This window comes from Nelumbo lutea, chromosome 1 (genome assembly GCF_056320005.1).
Source record: "Nelumbo lutea isolate HS-2025 chromosome 1, American lotus-T2T, whole genome shotgun sequence".
NCBI classification, from domain to species: domain Eukaryota; kingdom Viridiplantae; phylum Streptophyta; class Magnoliopsida; order Proteales; family Nelumbonaceae; genus Nelumbo; species Nelumbo lutea.
In genome coordinates this window covers 104472167-104489622 of record NC_142684.1, presented here as the reverse complement: position 1 = coordinate 104489622, position 17456 = coordinate 104472167, and the positions used below count along the sequence as shown (strand labels likewise).

General features: G+C 40.5%; 1 protein-coding gene across 2 annotated transcripts in view; it reads right to left on the bottom strand.

Moving 5' to 3' along the window:
* Positions 1 to 5606, bottom strand: part of LOC148876549 (E3 ubiquitin-protein ligase UPL2-like) — a 31226-nt gene extending 25620 nt beyond the window's left edge. For both annotated transcript variants that reach the window (XR_016104617.1, XM_088962538.1), the window contains exons 1-2: positions 5450 to 5606; positions 5194 to 5316 (exon numbers count right to left, since the gene is read on the bottom strand). Coding sequence is in view for 1 of the 2 variants with exons in the window: in XM_088962538.1 (XP_088818664.1) it covers positions 5194 to 5289 (96 nt within the window). In the remaining variant the exon portion in view is untranslated. The remainder of the gene's footprint in view (positions 1 to 5193; positions 5317 to 5449) is intronic.
* Positions 5607 to 17456: the final 11850 nt, after the last annotated feature.

Genomic DNA, 17456 nt, shown 5'->3' with positions numbered 1-17456 from the left:
AAAATAAATGTTTTAAAAACCTATCATCTAAAATTAAAATACATAAACAAAACATGTAAAGCGTATTCAAATGAAAATTTATAACTAAAACCAAACATATAAAGCGTTTTCAAGCATGTAAAACCCACAATGTCCTTTTTTCCTCAATTGCATTACTTCAAGTAGCTAGTGTGATGTAAAACATATTGCATTCCTGATTCTATGCGCTGCCTTTGTAACACGCCCCTCGAGGCAAGCCCAAACAAGTCCATGTGTAGGGTCTTAAATTCTTATATCTCACAAAAAAAATAATGATTTTATAACTTTATTGCCTTTTAAGAAGATATTTTATATTTTTATTATAATGAATGAATGAACAATATTAGCAAAAAGGGGGTTCTACTCCACTTTGGTAAAATCATTATTCTTTATGTGAGAATTAAGAATTTAAGACCCTAACATGGACTTACTTGGGCTTGCCTCAAGGGCGTGGTAAGGGGTCCAGGGATGGAGCCCCTGGCCCAGCCGCTAGGTTCAAAAAAAGCAAAAAAGCGTAAAATTTTAAAAAGGCGCACGGCCACACACTTGGGCTGAAGCACTAGGCGCACCAGGCGTGCACCTTTTTGAAAGGGCTGCGCCTAGGACCTAGGCAAGGCACATACCCAAAAATGCACCTCGCCTTTGTGCCTAGGCACACCTCAGGCACACCTTTTAAATCACTAGCATTACCCTACGCCATTGACACTTTGAGAAGCAAAAGAAAAGCCACCAGAGTAGAGAATTCCTTCAAACACATGGCTAAGGACTAACTAAATTTTAATTCTAAAGAAAAATGTATAGTGGTGGGGGGGTCCCCCTCTAACTTAAACATAGCGTTGTCTCTCAATTCAAGTAAAAAAAACTACTCATTCTTCAATGACAAATCAAATCAAATTTAGTTCCCTAAAACAAAAACTCAGAAAAAAGCTTTCAACAGATTGTACTAGTGTGGATCTCATCCTTTTAGATAAAGTGAGTTGTTTAACTACAAATCAAACCTAATCTGATGGGAGGGGAAAAAATGGAACTCAGACTAAATGCTTCAAGACTCACAAATGGATAGTGGGTTATAGAAGTAAAGGATGTTGGTAATCAACCAAGAGATTAGAACTGCTTGGCCAATGTCTAGTTGAAATATTCTTTTTTGTTTGAAGTATTAACAATGATCTAGTAGAAGGATTATTAGGAACATCATGTTGAGCCTCACGGGAGTGGAAGCTAGGCTATCCAGTTGAGGTAAGATCTAGAGATGGTGGGTTCTTGTTTTGATTGCAGACAAACGAAGATGCTTTGGACATTCTAAATTGGGAATGATTGCAGTATTGGCACCTTGAGTCCCAAGTTGATTGTTGAGCTAGTTAGTGGGTTGTATAAAAAATAATAGGCGCTAAAAGTTATATTGGACCCTCCACACTTGGAAATCAGGTTTATTGCTGTGATAGGAAAAAAAATTTTGGAGTTTTATTAGAAAGGTGAGGATCCTTGTATAAACAGAATATATAACTACAATACCTTTAGATATCAACTTGATATTTCCTAGCAAGAAGTATGAGCTAATTAGACACTCCAGGTCCATGTAAAAAACTCAAAAAGGTTTGTAAAAGCAAGGGCAGCAAGGCTAACTGTCAGACAGTTGGATTAATCTCAGAACACTCGAATACAGTTCATATGACCATATCTGTTGGAGTGAAGCTGACAAATGATATAGGTAATGGTAATTTGTTATGTGTGCAGGCTCAAGGACTGTGTCAACTAAAAGAGGGTGATCCTGTTTTGGAAGAGGAAATGATGGTTGAGTTATCATAAAAAACAATGGAAATGAAAGAACCAAACATAGCCCTGAGAGAAGGCCCACATCTAATATAATGGTGGATAACTATGTAAAATATAAGGACATAGATAAAGAAGTTCATGGGGAAGAATTGGAAAATATCAAAGAAGTAGAGAAGCAGGATGACAATGCTAAAACAGTGGTCAAGGAACTAGAAAGAAGTGATGAAGTAGCAGCTGATCAGCTGATGATTTGTAAAAAGCATTTGGCATTTGGCAGTGTATTAGGGTGATAGAAAAGCCTAGATATGAGGACTTTGGGTGTTTTCAGTAGTGGTTGTTTCACAGTGAGGGGAGGGATGTGAATTTTTTCATTATTTGGGAGAGAATAAAGTTGGACAGTGGATTGCAGGTTAACTAAGGGCTAAGGGGATGGAGATTAGTTGAGGGGTTTTATGATTTATGGCATTGGTTCCTCACTTTTCTATTCAGCAAGGTGGATGGTTGGTTAAGTGATGGATTCCATGTCGTTTATCTTTTTGTTGGCAGTGATATCTTATCACCTTGTCTGTGTATTCTTTCTCTTATTCTTTTAACAACTACTTTCCTTCTTTGCTAACGAAACAAGCAAATTACAAAAGTGCCACTAAAATCGAAAAAAAAAAAACAGAATTCAAATATTTTCCGTGTATACCAATTGTCAAACCCACTTCACCTTTTCAGGTCCTTTCTTCCTTTCATCTCAAGCTGATCCGACCACGCAGATATTCATGCAGCATACACATATGTGTTTATATGTTCTCTTTTTAAACATTACAATGTGTAAAATATGTATTAAGAATGAGAAAGGTACAATTAACAGTTTGCCTACTTCCATAGAACAGGAAGTGAAGCCAGGCAAGGTATTCAAAGCTTAAACATTGAGCTCAACTATTTGCTTAATGAGAATTATTAAAAAATGCAATAGAATCACCACAAATAAAAATAAATTTGCAATATGTTATTAACCTCATAGAACAAGCAAGGTACCGACCAGCAGGTTGGTAAGGTCTCATGCCCGCCTGCACCTGGGTTGGGGGATGGGCTATATAGATAGATAGATAGAGAGAGAGAGAGAGAGAGCATAGAACCGTACAGCATACAGAACAGACAAGTGATAAATCCTAATCTACCATGTAGCATATAAAACAGACACAAGGGCCATGCTTCTATATGTAGCATATAGAAGAGACAGGTGCAAGAATCCTGAAAACCAAAGATCCCTAGAATAACCATATTGCAGAGGAAAGAGCTTCTGTTTCTATAGTGAACTGCTTGTTCGATGGATCTTTAAGCCTGCTAATCTGCTAGTAGACAATTTATCTCGGAGTGGGGTGTATAGGACCAAGGAATATTGAGGTTCAGAGCTCCCAAACTAGATTAGGATGCTTTTTTGAAAGGGCAAAGGCCATTTTTTCCCTACTTAAGGCTCAGTCTGTGATTCATTTTGGGTGGCACTGTTTCCCTTTTGTTGTCTTTGGCAGCCCTTCATCCCTAAGGGCTTGATCTCTAATTTTTCTATAATTTCTAATGCCTTTTATGCGATACTCTCAATCCTCACAAAGTAACCAGTACTAGCTGCATGAGAGCACATCAGCATCATCTTTACTCACCTAAAAAATCAGGAAGTTCTATTAAATCCAAATTGGAGATCCCTCAAGATCACCTCAACAACAGAAATAAAATATAGACAAAGCAATTACTTATTCTCTGAATCATTCTGTGAATGCTTCCTTTCCGCTTAACTAGTTCCATCAGCAAACAATTTGCCTAGACTACAAGTTGAACAACATCCTCACCACCAACCATAAAATGGAAATATATTTAAGGAAAATAAATTATACTACACTCAAGATTCATGATATTAGACCTCACTGTGATACATTCACTTCCCAATTCATGATTCCTTGTTGCACCAACATGCATGCAGTTGCATAATCAAAATTATCCAGTCAGTCTTTGCTGTTACCACACCATACAGATTGTGTAGAAAAAAAAATGTTGCAGGACCATTTAATTTAAAAAAAAAAAAAAAAGAATGACATTGCAGCTTCTGGTCACCCTCCAACCCAGCAGACATATCCATTATCAATTTAAACATTAGATCCTTGTGGCCATCACCTACAATGTTGCCAGAATCAGCTATCTGGAAGGTCTCACAAAATTCAGTGACCCATTATTGGTAGCTAAAATGATTGATTGAGGACCTTCTCAAGGGATTCATTAGCCACATTAAAGCAAGATCAGACAAATGAAAACTATTCTAAGCAACACTCTTTAGCAGATGCTGCATCACTCAGAGTACTTCCCACAACAGTGGAGTTTCCAGAATTGGCAATAAAATCATAGAATGTTCATGTTTTGACTTTGTCCACCTCAATGCTGCAGTTGAGAGCAGAACAAACCAGAGTATTATGCTAAAACCATCACTTATTTCTGCTGACAATATGATTTTAGGGGATTACTCATAGAGCTATAAAGGACAAGATGTAAAGCAATGTGGATGCGAGAAATTAGAAAATGTCATATCGTGGACTACAGGATCCTTGAATATCTTCACAGTAACAAATCAACAGAGCACCAAAAGAGACTTCTTCCTTCCTAGCCCTAAATAATATTATCAATTATTCGCTTGAACATAAACCAACTATGATATCAAGAATTTGGAAGGGTCTCCAGAGCTGACTTTTAAGGACTCCTGTATTGCCAGGCTAGATTCTGTGATATTTCTCTTAATCCTTGAGTATTAGGATTTTGCCTTTTGGTTTTGGTTCATTTTTGTGATCTGCGTATGTGTCTTTTGATCACTTTTGGACTCAGCACCTTTTCTTTTGCCTGCATTCTTCAATAACTTTGTCATTCATCCATACAATATCAAATTGTTCTCTTCTACGAGGCTTGCTCATTTTCAAGATTTCTTTTTCCCAATTATATTCAATTATTTAGCTTAATAACAAGTTATTACTTACTAACCAGATAGAAAGCATGCACTTCTAATTATTGGGAAAAAATAAATAAAAAAAAGGAAGCTTGACTGAGTTGGCACCACTATGCAAGAGTTTGAACGGGTAACAACAACGTTTAACAGGATTTTGCGCCTTAGAGTAAAGAAGTTAACAAGAGCAACTAAAGATAGCCCCTAGAATGAAACCCACAGGATACGGCAGAGATATAATAAAATATCGACTGTTGAGAAATCAAACTAAACCGGAACTTTGGAGCAGCTATTTCTAATCCTAATATTTGGCAACAAAAAACCAAACTTTATCCAACCAGAGCACCACTAATTGCTTAGTAATTTCAATAAACCCTAAGGAAGAGATACATCAAAATCACATGAGAAGGAACGCATGAATCGAAACTAACCGGCTCGGAGTCAAGTTTGAGAGAAGGACCAACGGCTCCTTCACCGGATAAGAGATGCCGCAGCCGCAAGGGCAAGCTCGATCTTAGGGTCGCCATTTCAACTCAACTTCTGACTTTCAAAGTCTACGACAGATTAAAACAAATACCAGAAACAAAGAGCTCAGATTAAATAGGTAAAACAAAACCGGTAATAGTAAAACAAGTTCATTCAATAAAGATTAAAAGTTTATAGAGATTGACAAGAAAGACGAGAGACCTGATTTTGGAGAGAAGGGAGAAAAGCGACGGATGAATACACATCCGATAATTCGAGCATACGGAATCGAGAAGAAAAGGAGAGAGAGAGGGGGGGGGGGGGGGGGGAGAGAGAGACGAAACCCCAAAGAAGAAAGGAGTCTCTTTTTAAACCCCCCGTAAAAGAGAAGAAAACGTATTTATGATTTGTATAATCACACATTCACTGATTCACACACCAAGGCCCGACCCCAAGCTTGAAAAGTAAAAGCGACTCTGGACGAGTAGTCATCTACTAGGGAGTAAGAAATAATTCACTGCCACGAGGATTTATTGCTGACGTTGGACGAGCGTTGTATACGTGGCAAACTCTAGCTCATATTGCTCTTTCAAATAATCATCCACGTGGCTAGATAACGTAACGGATTTGTTTAAGGAAGGAAAAGCAACAAAGCATATTCCTGAATCGTGAGGATTTGCCGAAGCATATCGGAATTTCTCTTATGCAGGAGTCACGTTGGTTGAGGAGTCACGTTGGTTGCGGGAATTAGTGCTGTCAATGAGTCGGCACCTGGCTATTGAGACTAGAGATGTAAGCAAGCTCAGCCTATTGAGCTCGGCACCTGGCTCAAGCAACTTACGAGCCCCATCATGTATATAATAAAGAATTAAATTTTAAATATATTTAGTTATATAATATAAATAAACAAATTTATAATTGAATTTCCTAATATATTTTTATGGATAAATTACAAAGACTCCCTGTACTCCGTTAAGTCAAATGACGGAATGCGTTAAATTATCAAAATATTCTATTGAATTTTTTCTGTTTTCTTTTTTTTTTTGCCTTTTTTTCTCTTAAAACCTATTTAACCTATTATTTTCCCTTTCTTCTCTTCTTTTCCCCTCCCTCACCGTCTTCTCTCATTCTTTCTTTTTCCCAACTCTCCGAAATGAAAGGACGGAGGGAACCCATTTCTCATCTTCTCTTCTCATCTTTATAGTCGTCACCAACGATGCCATGATCATGGAGAACTACAATGCTTAGCTCAACAACATATGTTTGCCCATATCACTAAGAAAATCGCCCAACTTTAATCTCTAAGAAAACTTAACCTACACAATAACGTTATCACAGGGGCGAGAGGGAATGGGGGCAAGAGGGACTATATCTAGGATCTGCTTTGATGTAACGGGTCCTGGTCACGTACCAATTTTTTTTTTTTTTGCATTAAATACCTCATCATTTAACCTGCTCCTAGGAGAGGATGGTGGAGCTCCCTGGTGGCAAACTGTCTGGGGGAGAGCTATGCCGAGCTCCCTGATGGCGAACTGCATGGGGGAGAGCTATGTCGAGCACCCTGATGGTGAACTGTCTGGCTATGCCAAGCTCCCTAATGGCGAACTGTTTGGGGGAGGGCTATGTCGAGCTCCTTGATGGCGAACTACCTAGGGGAGAGCCATGCCGAGCTCCCTGATGACGAGCTACCTTGGTGGATTCGTCATTTGACTTGCTCCTAGGTGGCCTATGACTCAGAGAATGGTGGAGCTCCCTGGTGTAGCGCAACCCAATTGCCCTCTACATGAGGTGATCTTCTCTCCTTTGTAGGCGGCAGGAGCTGAGGGGCCTGCGAGAACTGAATTAGGGGACCCAGGGGCATTTACCCGGTCGGGATTCTCCGATGCTTAAGTTAGCACTCTGATTGTAGAGAGCTTGAAGATGATATTGGAGAAATGAGAGAGATAGAGAGTAGGGATTACCTCCATTTTTCTTCCTCCTCTTTCTTTGGGGGTCGGAGTCCTTATATAATGGTGTCCTATCAAATCAGGCGTAACTGCCTCTGTCAAGTTAAGCATAACCGCCTCTGTCTCTCCGTCGCAGCCGTTATTGCCAAAGCTGAGGTGGCGGGTGCAGGCAGCAATTGTAGAGTATGGCTTTGCCAGGCAAAGGACAACTCTCAGGGCTGGAAGGCACGGCGCCGCCTGGAGAGAGACATGGGCGCAGGTCTTTGGATCTGTCAGGTACGGTTGTCAGGTAGGAGATCTTCCTGCGATATGCCAAATCGCTCTTCCGCGAGCTACCCTACAAGTGGCGAGCTGCCTGAGGGAGAGCTATACCGAGCTACTTGTGGCGGGCTATGGCAAGCTCTGCCGAGCTACCTATGACGAGCTATGCCGAGCTGTTTGTAAGTGGCAAGCTCTATCGAGCTGCCAGTGGCGAGCTACGCCGAGCTGTCCGTAAGTGGCAAACTGCATGTGGCAAGCTCTGCCAAGCTGCCTATGGCGAGCTATGCCGAGCTATCTGTAAGTGGCAAGCTCTATCAGGCTGCCCAGTTGTCAAGAGGCTGCATGAGGTGCCAAGTGTCACAATTTCATTGGAGGGCCAAATCTACCCTCATCATGCTCCATTGCCTGGAGCGACGGAAGGGGTGAGACGTCAACCCCTTCTTTGAGTTTCACATTTCTATTCTTTCTATCTATCTATCCACCTCATTAAAACCCCAAAATTAGAGTGAAAACCTGAAACTGCCTCTTTTCATCCAAAAAAATCACGCTAAGATCTTCTCCTTCATTCCCAATATCACTGAACACTGTTAGACAGTTGTATGCCCTTAACTCCAATCAGTTTGATGTACTTATGACATTTATTGTAAATGAATAAAGTGCATAATTGATTCATGTTCTTATGGTGTGTTTCTGTGTAATACCCTTAAACTGGACACTTAATGAGACTCGTGTTAGTTTAGAATGTACGCAGCCGTTGGATAAGTCTGGGGAGATTTATCCTACTAAGGCTGACACTGATGTGCCGCCAAGTGTTGGGGTGGCTTGTCTCAATTGCTAGGGTGAAACCCAAAGCACATATAGTGTAGGTTTACTTGAAACCCTGAATCAGACCAGATTTCCAATATTGCCCTAGACCTTGGAGATTAGTGGGCAAAACTGGAAAGTTACACCTAAACCCTTGTTGGAAAGTTTTGTATGCCCTTAGCTTCAATCAGAATGATGTACATTATGAGTTTATTGTAAATAAATAAAAGTACATATTTGATTCATGTTCCCTTGGTATGTTTCTGTGTAATACCCTTAAACTGGACACTTAATGAGACTCGTGTTAGTTTAGAATGTTCACAGCCGGTGGGTCAGTCTAGGGAGGCCTATCCTGATAAGGCTGACAATGATGTGCCACCAAGTCAGTTGGGGTGGCCTGTCTCAGCTGCCAGGGTGAGACCCTAGGCACATGTAGTGTAGGATTGATTAAATCTTTGAACTGGACCAGATTTCCAATATTGCCCTGGACCTTGGAGATTAATGGGAAAAATTGGAAAATTACACCTGACCCCTAGACTCGATTATGATATTGCACTAGGTGCCGGATTGGGCTGTCTTTGATGTACCAATCAATGAGATCCTTAGCGGGGGTCAAAACTAGGGTATGTTGGGACAATCTGAGAATTCACCTGAGTGGGTGATCATAGTGATAGGATCAGCCCCTTTGTCAAACAAAGATAATGATCGGGGATGCACTCTCTGATGGAAACCAAGACTGTCGATAGCTGATTTCAATCATTGAGATTTGTTTTTGCAAAGTATATTTTGTATGAGATATAAAAGTATATATATTATGGTTTCTAAAATGTTTGCAAAAGGTTTTAATTCCTGGGATCCATATAAGTAGAGAGTGCAATATTGTTCCTTGCAGTCGAGGGAGAAGTCATCTCTTGTCGAGCAGTGTATGATTATTATGGGCTGAGAGGTTGAGTGTAAGACCATTGAGGGTAATACCTGATGGGCTAATCTTGCATCTGCCCACAGCCCCTAGGTGTTATAAGGTGGCTTGGCCCAGGGACCACTTAAGGTAAGTGTTGGGACCATAGAGCCCATTTGATGGGTTTCTAAAAGAATGGTAGGATCCATCTAATGGACGCCAAGAAGGGTGCGGAATGGGGGGCGAATTTCAAAAAAAAATTTCTACCTTCTTCCAACTAAGAATCGTATTCCCTAAATTTAGAATACATTATTCAATGATCCTACTTGAACCATAAACAAACCAGATCTGAACCAATAGAAATAGGAAGGATTATATCTGATCCGGAGAAATAATATCTCGCAAAGTTGGTGTTCACGCCCAAAGAACAAACCAAGATCCGCTCCTGCTGAAGATGACACAGCTGTGGATGGAACGGAACCAGCAGGGTGCGTCCTACACACTGGATTCTTCACAAGAACCCTCTGGAAACCTTGAACACCGAATCCTTTTGTCTTTCTTGCAAAACTAATGTAAGAACTGTTTTCTTGACTTCCTGTTGCTGCAAAGATCCTATCTTCCAATAGGGAGTGGCGGCGGCTGAAGGAGGAGAAGTCCAGGGATGAAGAGGGAAGAACTGTCTCTTCTCTCTGGAGTCTGTGAGAGATCAAATCTCAGATTGCAGGACGCGTTTCTTGCTTACTCGAAACCCCTAGTTCGAAATCTGATATTTCTGCTAGGGTTTTCTCCTCTTTCTTCTTGGTTAAGAAACCTCCCAATATTTTGGGAGTTATCCCAATCCAAATCAGTATTTGGATAGGGGATAATCTTAATCATATCTGCAGATTAAGTTAGGTAACTCATGATCTTATCAGGAGGTTACCAGATTCAAATCTAATTTGAATTTGGTCTCTTAGAGTGGATAAGGTTAAAGACACAATCCTTTTACTAACATTAATCTCAGATTCGCCCCATGAACAGGTGATCATATCAGCCCAGTTCGAAATGGGCTTTTGGCCCATTAAGTGTTCAGTGTTTAACCAGTTTCCAATTTGCTGCCCAGTTGGGCTTCTTTGTATGGCGTGGGACCCAAGCATTGATCTACACACTAGCCACATGGGTTTGGCCCAGCCTTTATTACAAGGCCCAGCCGAATTCACTAAAAGACTCAGTGACCCCCTTGAGCCCATCACATGGACCCTATGGGCCCAACACTTACATTAAGTGGTCCCTGGGCCAAGCCATCTTATAAAAACCTAGGGACTGTGGACATGTGCAAGATTAGCCCATCAGGTATTATCCTAAATGGTCTTACACTGAACCTCTCAGCCCTTAATGATCAAGCACTGCCCGACAAGAGAAGACCTCTCCCTCGGCTACAAGGAACTGTGCCGCACTCTCTACTCACATGGATCTCGGGAATTAAAACCTTTTGCAAATCTTTTGAAACCATACATATACATACATACATACATATACATATATATATATATATATATATATATATATATATATATATATATATATATATATATATATATTAATTTTGCAAAACAGAATTCCAACGATTGAAATCAACTGTTGGCAGTTTGGTTTCCATCAGAGAGAGTGCATTCCCGATCATTACCATTGTCCGACAAAGGGGCTGATCCTGTCACTATGACCACTCACTCAGATGAATTCTCAGACTGCCCCAACATGTCCAGGTTTTGACTCCCACTAAGGATCTCACTGATTGACACATCAAAGACAGCCCGATCCGACACCTAGTGATGTGTCATAATCGAGTCTAGGGGTCAGGTGTAACTTTCCAGTTTTGCCCATATGTCTACAAGGTCTAGGGCAATACTGGAAATCTGGTCCGGTTCAAGGGTTCAAGCAATCCCATACTACATGTGCCTTGGTGGCACATCAGTATCAGCCTTGGTAGGATAAATCTCCCCAGACTTATCCAATGGCTGTGAACATTTAAAACTAACACAAGTTTCTATAAGTGTCCAGTTTTAGGGCCTTACACAGAATTACACCAAACAACATGAATCAAACATGCACTTTAATTTGTTTCCACTAAATAACAAAAGTACATCGAATCCCATTGAAGCTAAGGGCATACAAGACTGTTTAACAGTTTCTGGGGTGCACTGTCCATAACAGTGTATTGAGCCATGCCTTGTAACAAAGGCTAGGGTAAACCCATGTGGCTGATGTGTAGGTCAATGCTTGGATCCCATGCCATACAAGGAAGCCCAACTAGGCAGCAGTTAGGAAGGCTAAGTGAGCATATGACCTTAATGGGCCTAAAGCTCATTTCGATATGGGCTTTTTAATTAGTTAAATGTGGGGTGAATTCTAAGATGGATTAGAAGATAGGATAGGGTTTAGACTCTATTCACTCAGAGAGTCCATATTTGAATGTGATTCAGATCTAGAAACCTCTTAATGAGATTAGGAGAAAGCTAATCTAATCTACAGATAAGATAAGAGTTTATCCTTATCACCAAAAGGGATGTCTGATCTAAATCAGATTTGGATCAGCAGCTCCTAATTGGATTAGGAGCTGATCCTTTGGGGTCACAAAAAAGAAGGAAGGGGCGGCAGCCTTTAGAGACAGATAATCGCATCCTCTTCAGAGCTGAAATCACAGAAGGAAGAATTAATCAACCCTGCAGAATTCTTTCTTGCCGCCTCCTTGTTCTTGCTACCCAGTTTGCCAGTTCGATCTCCAGTTGTGGGAGATTTCAAGATTCGATCTTGACATCAGTTCTTTGTGAAAGGATTGATATGAAGTTGTGCTCACGTGCCATCCTGCTGTTTTTTGCGAAGGACAGAGTTCTTGGAGAAGAACACTGCTGATTCTGCTCCATCCTACACTATGCCATTTTTAGTGGGAGCAGTCTTTGGATCCTTCCTTGGGCGTGAACACCTTCATTGAGAGATAATATTTCTCTATATCAAGTATACCTCTCTCCTACTCCTTTTGGTTCAGATCTGGTTTAGTTTATGGTTAAAGATTGATCCTTGAAAATATGATTTTCTGAATAGGGAATGCGATTCCCAGTTGAAGGGAGAGAAAAATTTTTGAAATTCGCCCACCTTATTCTACAAAATTTGGGCATCCATATGATGGATCTCTCATCCCTTCAGTGGTATCAGAGCCATGGTTTAAATCTTGAACCAATTTGTTTCAGATCTGAACCTGTGCAAATGGGCAGAATGTGTTCTACCCGATTTGCACAGATAAGGGTTTTGGGAAATTTGTTCTCAAAATTATGGGCGAATAATCTGAAATTAATTTTATATAAATCTGATTATTGTTTAGAATTGTTCTTTATGATTTTCTTGATTTATTGGTTGTTCGTACAAGAGGAGATCGAAATCTTGTTTTGTGCAGGGAACTTGCGATTTTGCAGATTATGGATTATTTTATTACATTTGGTCTATAAAATATATTTTTTTAATTTTTAGACTGAATGTATAGGTATTCGATCTGATGTAATTATTAATAGAAATTAGGATTTCTATTTATTTTTATTTATTTTATTAAAGATGGCGGCGCAAGGAAGGAGATTTCGTAGATGGGATTATCGCAATCTGCGATTTGTAGTTTATGAAACAGCAAACTATGATCTAACATCTGTTTTATAGGATGGATTGTGCGAACAGCCCTGTTTGACTGATTATTGCTTTTCTATTATCAGTATTTAATTTCAAATTATTTTCTTGAATTAAAGATTTAATTAAAGATCAAACCCTAGACCCATTCGAACCAAGATTGGTTCAAATTGTTTGGACCAAATCTAGGGTTCGATCAAGGCTGAAAGTCGGCCCTAATTTTCCCACTAATGGGCCTGAGGATTGATATTTAATTAAATGGTTAATTCGGCCCAACCTGTAAAGGCCTAGTTTTAAATGGTTAAAACTGCTAAAAGCCCACTTTGCGGATAAAGCTATATGGGTCGAATACTCAACCCTAATTCAACCCATATACCTAGATAATATTAATGGTTAATATTATGGATTTACAATGGGCTTCAAATGGGCTTTACAGATAATTATTTGATTGGATCAATTTATCCTTGCATGTGATGTATGGATGTGTGATGTGCTACGTATATGGGCCATAAGTGCATGGCCCATGCTCGATCGATAGTGGCTCTTGCGCACACCATGGCTGAATGCACATCATTGCCATGGTGTCCCTTTTGGTCATTGGATGACCTCCCTCAGTGGTGGGCCCCACACCTCATGGAGAGGTTACGTGTGGGACCCTAGCCGATTTGGGCCCACCGAAATATGACTTTATGAAAGTCAGTGGGAGCCACTTGGGTTTGACCTAGATCAAACTAAGGCGTAATTGATTGTTCCCTCCAGCTAATATGAGTGCAAGTGATAAGGAGATTCATATGATGAACTCTCTAAAGGCCTTCCATCATTAACATGAGGATGGGTCCTTCAGTAATGAGGAAATGCAATAGAAAATGGGCTATCCATTTGTTGTTGGGCTTGTCTAAGTGTTTCATAAGATGATAGGGGCGTCATAGACCGATGTGGGAGGGGCTTCACCAGAAAATGGGAACTCTCTCACGGTACCTTGGCGTTCACAAATATGATGGGTAAGCACTCACTGGACAGAAATGTTTACCTGAAAACGGCTCTGAACCTTGTCTGACAGAGGCCAAAGGGAAAACTCATATGATGAGTGGATATGATCCTTCACAGAAAGGTGGTGGGGTTTTACAACTGAAACAGTTGGCTCCATGCACCCTATGTGATTTCCCACATTTCCAGAGATAATTTGCAGTCTCCGTCACTAAGAAAGGAGAGAAATCTCAGAAATGAATAAATGGGAATGGAACGTAGTTTAAAATCCATATCTATGTAATGAACATGAATCAAATATGGTTGTGGACTGATGTTTGCTCTTTTATCAGAAAATGGCAAATGGACAATTTGCAAAGTTGCTTGATGACAATAAGTTGAAGGGCCCAAACTGTGCCGACTGGTATAGGAACCTTATGTTGGTCTTAACCTTTGAGGAATTGTATAAGGTAGCCAAGAATCCTGCCTCAGATCGTCCGGGAGATAGGGCTACTGAGGCTCGGAGAAGAGAATACCAAGAATGGGAGGAGAAAAACTCCCTTGCCCGCTGCTATATCATTGCCTCCTTGGACAACCCAATTCAGAGGCAGTTTGATAAGATCAAACTTGCTAAAGATGTATTGGACAATTTCAAGACAATGTATGAAGAGCATAATCATTTTACTTAGCAGAAAGTCTTGAAACAGTTCATGACTGCGTAGATGTCAAAGGGCCACTAAGGTCACAACCATTGTCTTCAGATGATGGGTTATATCAACGAACTGGAGGCTCTTGGATCCGGGCTAGATCTGGTAACACAGATCAATGCTATTCTCAACTCTCTGCCTCCATCATTTAATCCATTCATCATGAATTACAACATGAACAAGCTGAACGTCAGTTTGCAGGAACTCAACAATATGTTGCAGAGGGCTGAAGAATTGATTAAAAAGGATGAGCCCATTGCCATGCTTGTTGAAACTGGCAAATCGGGCAAGAAAAGGAAGGCAAAGAGAATGCCCTAGAAGAAGGCTAGCAAACCCAAGAAGCAGAGGAAGGACAAGGCATTAGATGCCTGTCACTTCTGCAAGAAGACCGGCCACTGGAAAAGGAACTGTCCTGCCTAACTGGAATCCAAGAAAGGTAATTTCGAATCTTGTGTTATAGAAACCAATCTGATTGGACTGAATCATGGGTTCGATCAAGGCTGATTGTCAGCCCTAATTTCCACTGATGAGCCTAAGGATTGATAATTTATTAAGAGTTTAATTCGACCCAACTTGTAAGGCCCAGTTTTAAACTGTTAAAACTGCTAAAAGCCCACTTTTGTAGGAAAGCTATGTGAGCCGAAGTTCTAAACCCTAATTCAGCCCATATACCTAGATAATGTTAATTGTTAATGTTATGAATTAAAGTGAGCTTTATTTATGGGCTTTACAAATATTTAATTGATTGGATCAATTTATCCCTGCATGTGATGTATGAATGTGTGATATGCAACATTCATGGGACATAAGTGCTTGGCCCATGCAGATACGATAGTGGCTTTTGTGCACACCATGGCTGAATGCACATCATTTCCATGGTGTTCTTAAAGATCATTGGATAATCTTTCATAGTGGTGGGCCCCACACCTCCTGAAAATGATATTTGTGGAACCCTAGCCAATTAGGACCCACCTAAATCTGGCTTTATGAAACTCAATAGGAGCCACTCTGGTTTGACCTAAATTAAGCTAGGGCGTAATTCTTGTTCCCTCCAGCAATATGAGTGCATGTAATAGGGAGATTCATATGATGAACTCTCTAAAGGCCTTCCATCATTAACATGAAGATGGGCCCTTCAGTAATGAGGAAACGCAACAGAAAATGAGTTATCCATTTGTTGTTGGATTTGTTTGAGTGTTTCATAAGATGATAGGGACGTCATAGACTGATGTGGGAGGGGCTTCACCAGAAAATGGGAACTCTTTCACGGTACCTTGGCGTCTACGAATATGATGGGTGAGCACTCACTAGATAGAAAGGTTTAACCTAAAATGGCTATTAACCTTGTCTGATAGAGGCCAAAGGGAAAGCTCATATGATGAATGGATATGATCATTCACAGAAAGGTGGTCGGGTTTTGCAGCTGAAATAGTTGGCTCCATACACCCTATGTGGTTTCCTACATTTCCAAAGACAAGTTGCTATCTTCGTCACTGAGATTGGAGGGAAATCTCAGAGATGAACAAATGAAGATAGAACAAAGATTAAAAGCCATATCTATGTAATGAACATGAATAAAATTAGGTTGTGGGACTGATGTTTGTTCTTTTATCAGAAAATGGCAAATGAACAAATTGCAAAGCTTCTTGACGACAACAAGCTTAAGGGCCCAAACTATGCTGACTGGTACCGTAACCTTATGTTGACCTTATGTTGGTCTTGACCTCTGAAAAACCGGACAAGGTGGGCTCTAGATTATCCAGGAGATAGGGCTTCTGAGGCCCAGAGAAGAGAATACCAAGAATGGGAGGAGAAAAACTCCCTAGCCCGCTGCTATATCATTGCCTCGTTGGATAATCCAATACAAAGGTAGTTCGATCAGATCGAACTTGCCAAGGACATATTGGACATTCTCAAAACACTGTATGAAGAGCAGAACCGTTCTACTCGGCAGAAGGTCTTGAAGTAGTTCATGACCGCACAGATGTCCAAGGGCCAACAAGTTTATGACCATTGTCTTCGGATTATGGGCTATATCAACGAACTTGAGGCTCTTGGATCTGGGCTGGATCTGGTAACCCAGGTAGATACCATTCTCAACTCTTTGCCTCCGTCCTTCAATCCACTGATCATGAACTACAACATGAACAAGCTGAATATCAGCTTATCGAAACTCAACAATATGTTGTAGAGGGCCGAAGAATTGATTAAGAAGGATGAGCCCATTGCCATGCTTGTTGAACCTGGCAAGAAGGGGAGGGCAAAGAGAAAGCCCCAGAAGAAGGTCACCAAACCCAAGAAACAAAGGAAAGACAAGGCATCAGATGCCTGCCATTTCTGTCATCAAGCCGGCCACTAGAAGAGGAATTGTCCTCAATATATGGAATCCAAGAAAGGTTATTTCGAATATTGTGTCATAAAAACCAATTTGTTGGTTGTTTCTGCGTCCTAGTGTATTGACTCCAAGGCTTCAACTCATGCGTGTAACTCACTACAGGGGTTCAAGATAAGCAGAAGGCTGAGTGAAGGAGAAGTAACACTTTACTTGAGGACTTCTGCAAGTGTTGCAACTACGGCCATTGGAACCGTAGAGTTAATTTTTAGAGAATGAACTATTGTACTTAAATATTGTCTTCTTGTACAAAACTTAAGAAGAAATTTGATTTCTGTCTCAAAACTGTGCGTTGATGGTTATTCTGTCTTCTTTAGTAATATGATTACTATTAAAATAAACAACAGATTCATCGCATACGGGGAACTGGAGAACGGTTTTTATGTTCTACATCCTTCTCTAGAAACTAACATAGCCGAAACTACGTCGGCTGATATCCCCAAGAAAAGAATCTGTGATATAGTTAATCCCACGTGCCTGTGGCATTACCGACTTGGCCATATCAGTGTTGACCGTATCACAAGGCTGGTAAAGATGACAAAACGACCATTTAACGGTAAGCCTGAAAGATGTATAGGCACGCTTGACCTTATACATAACGATG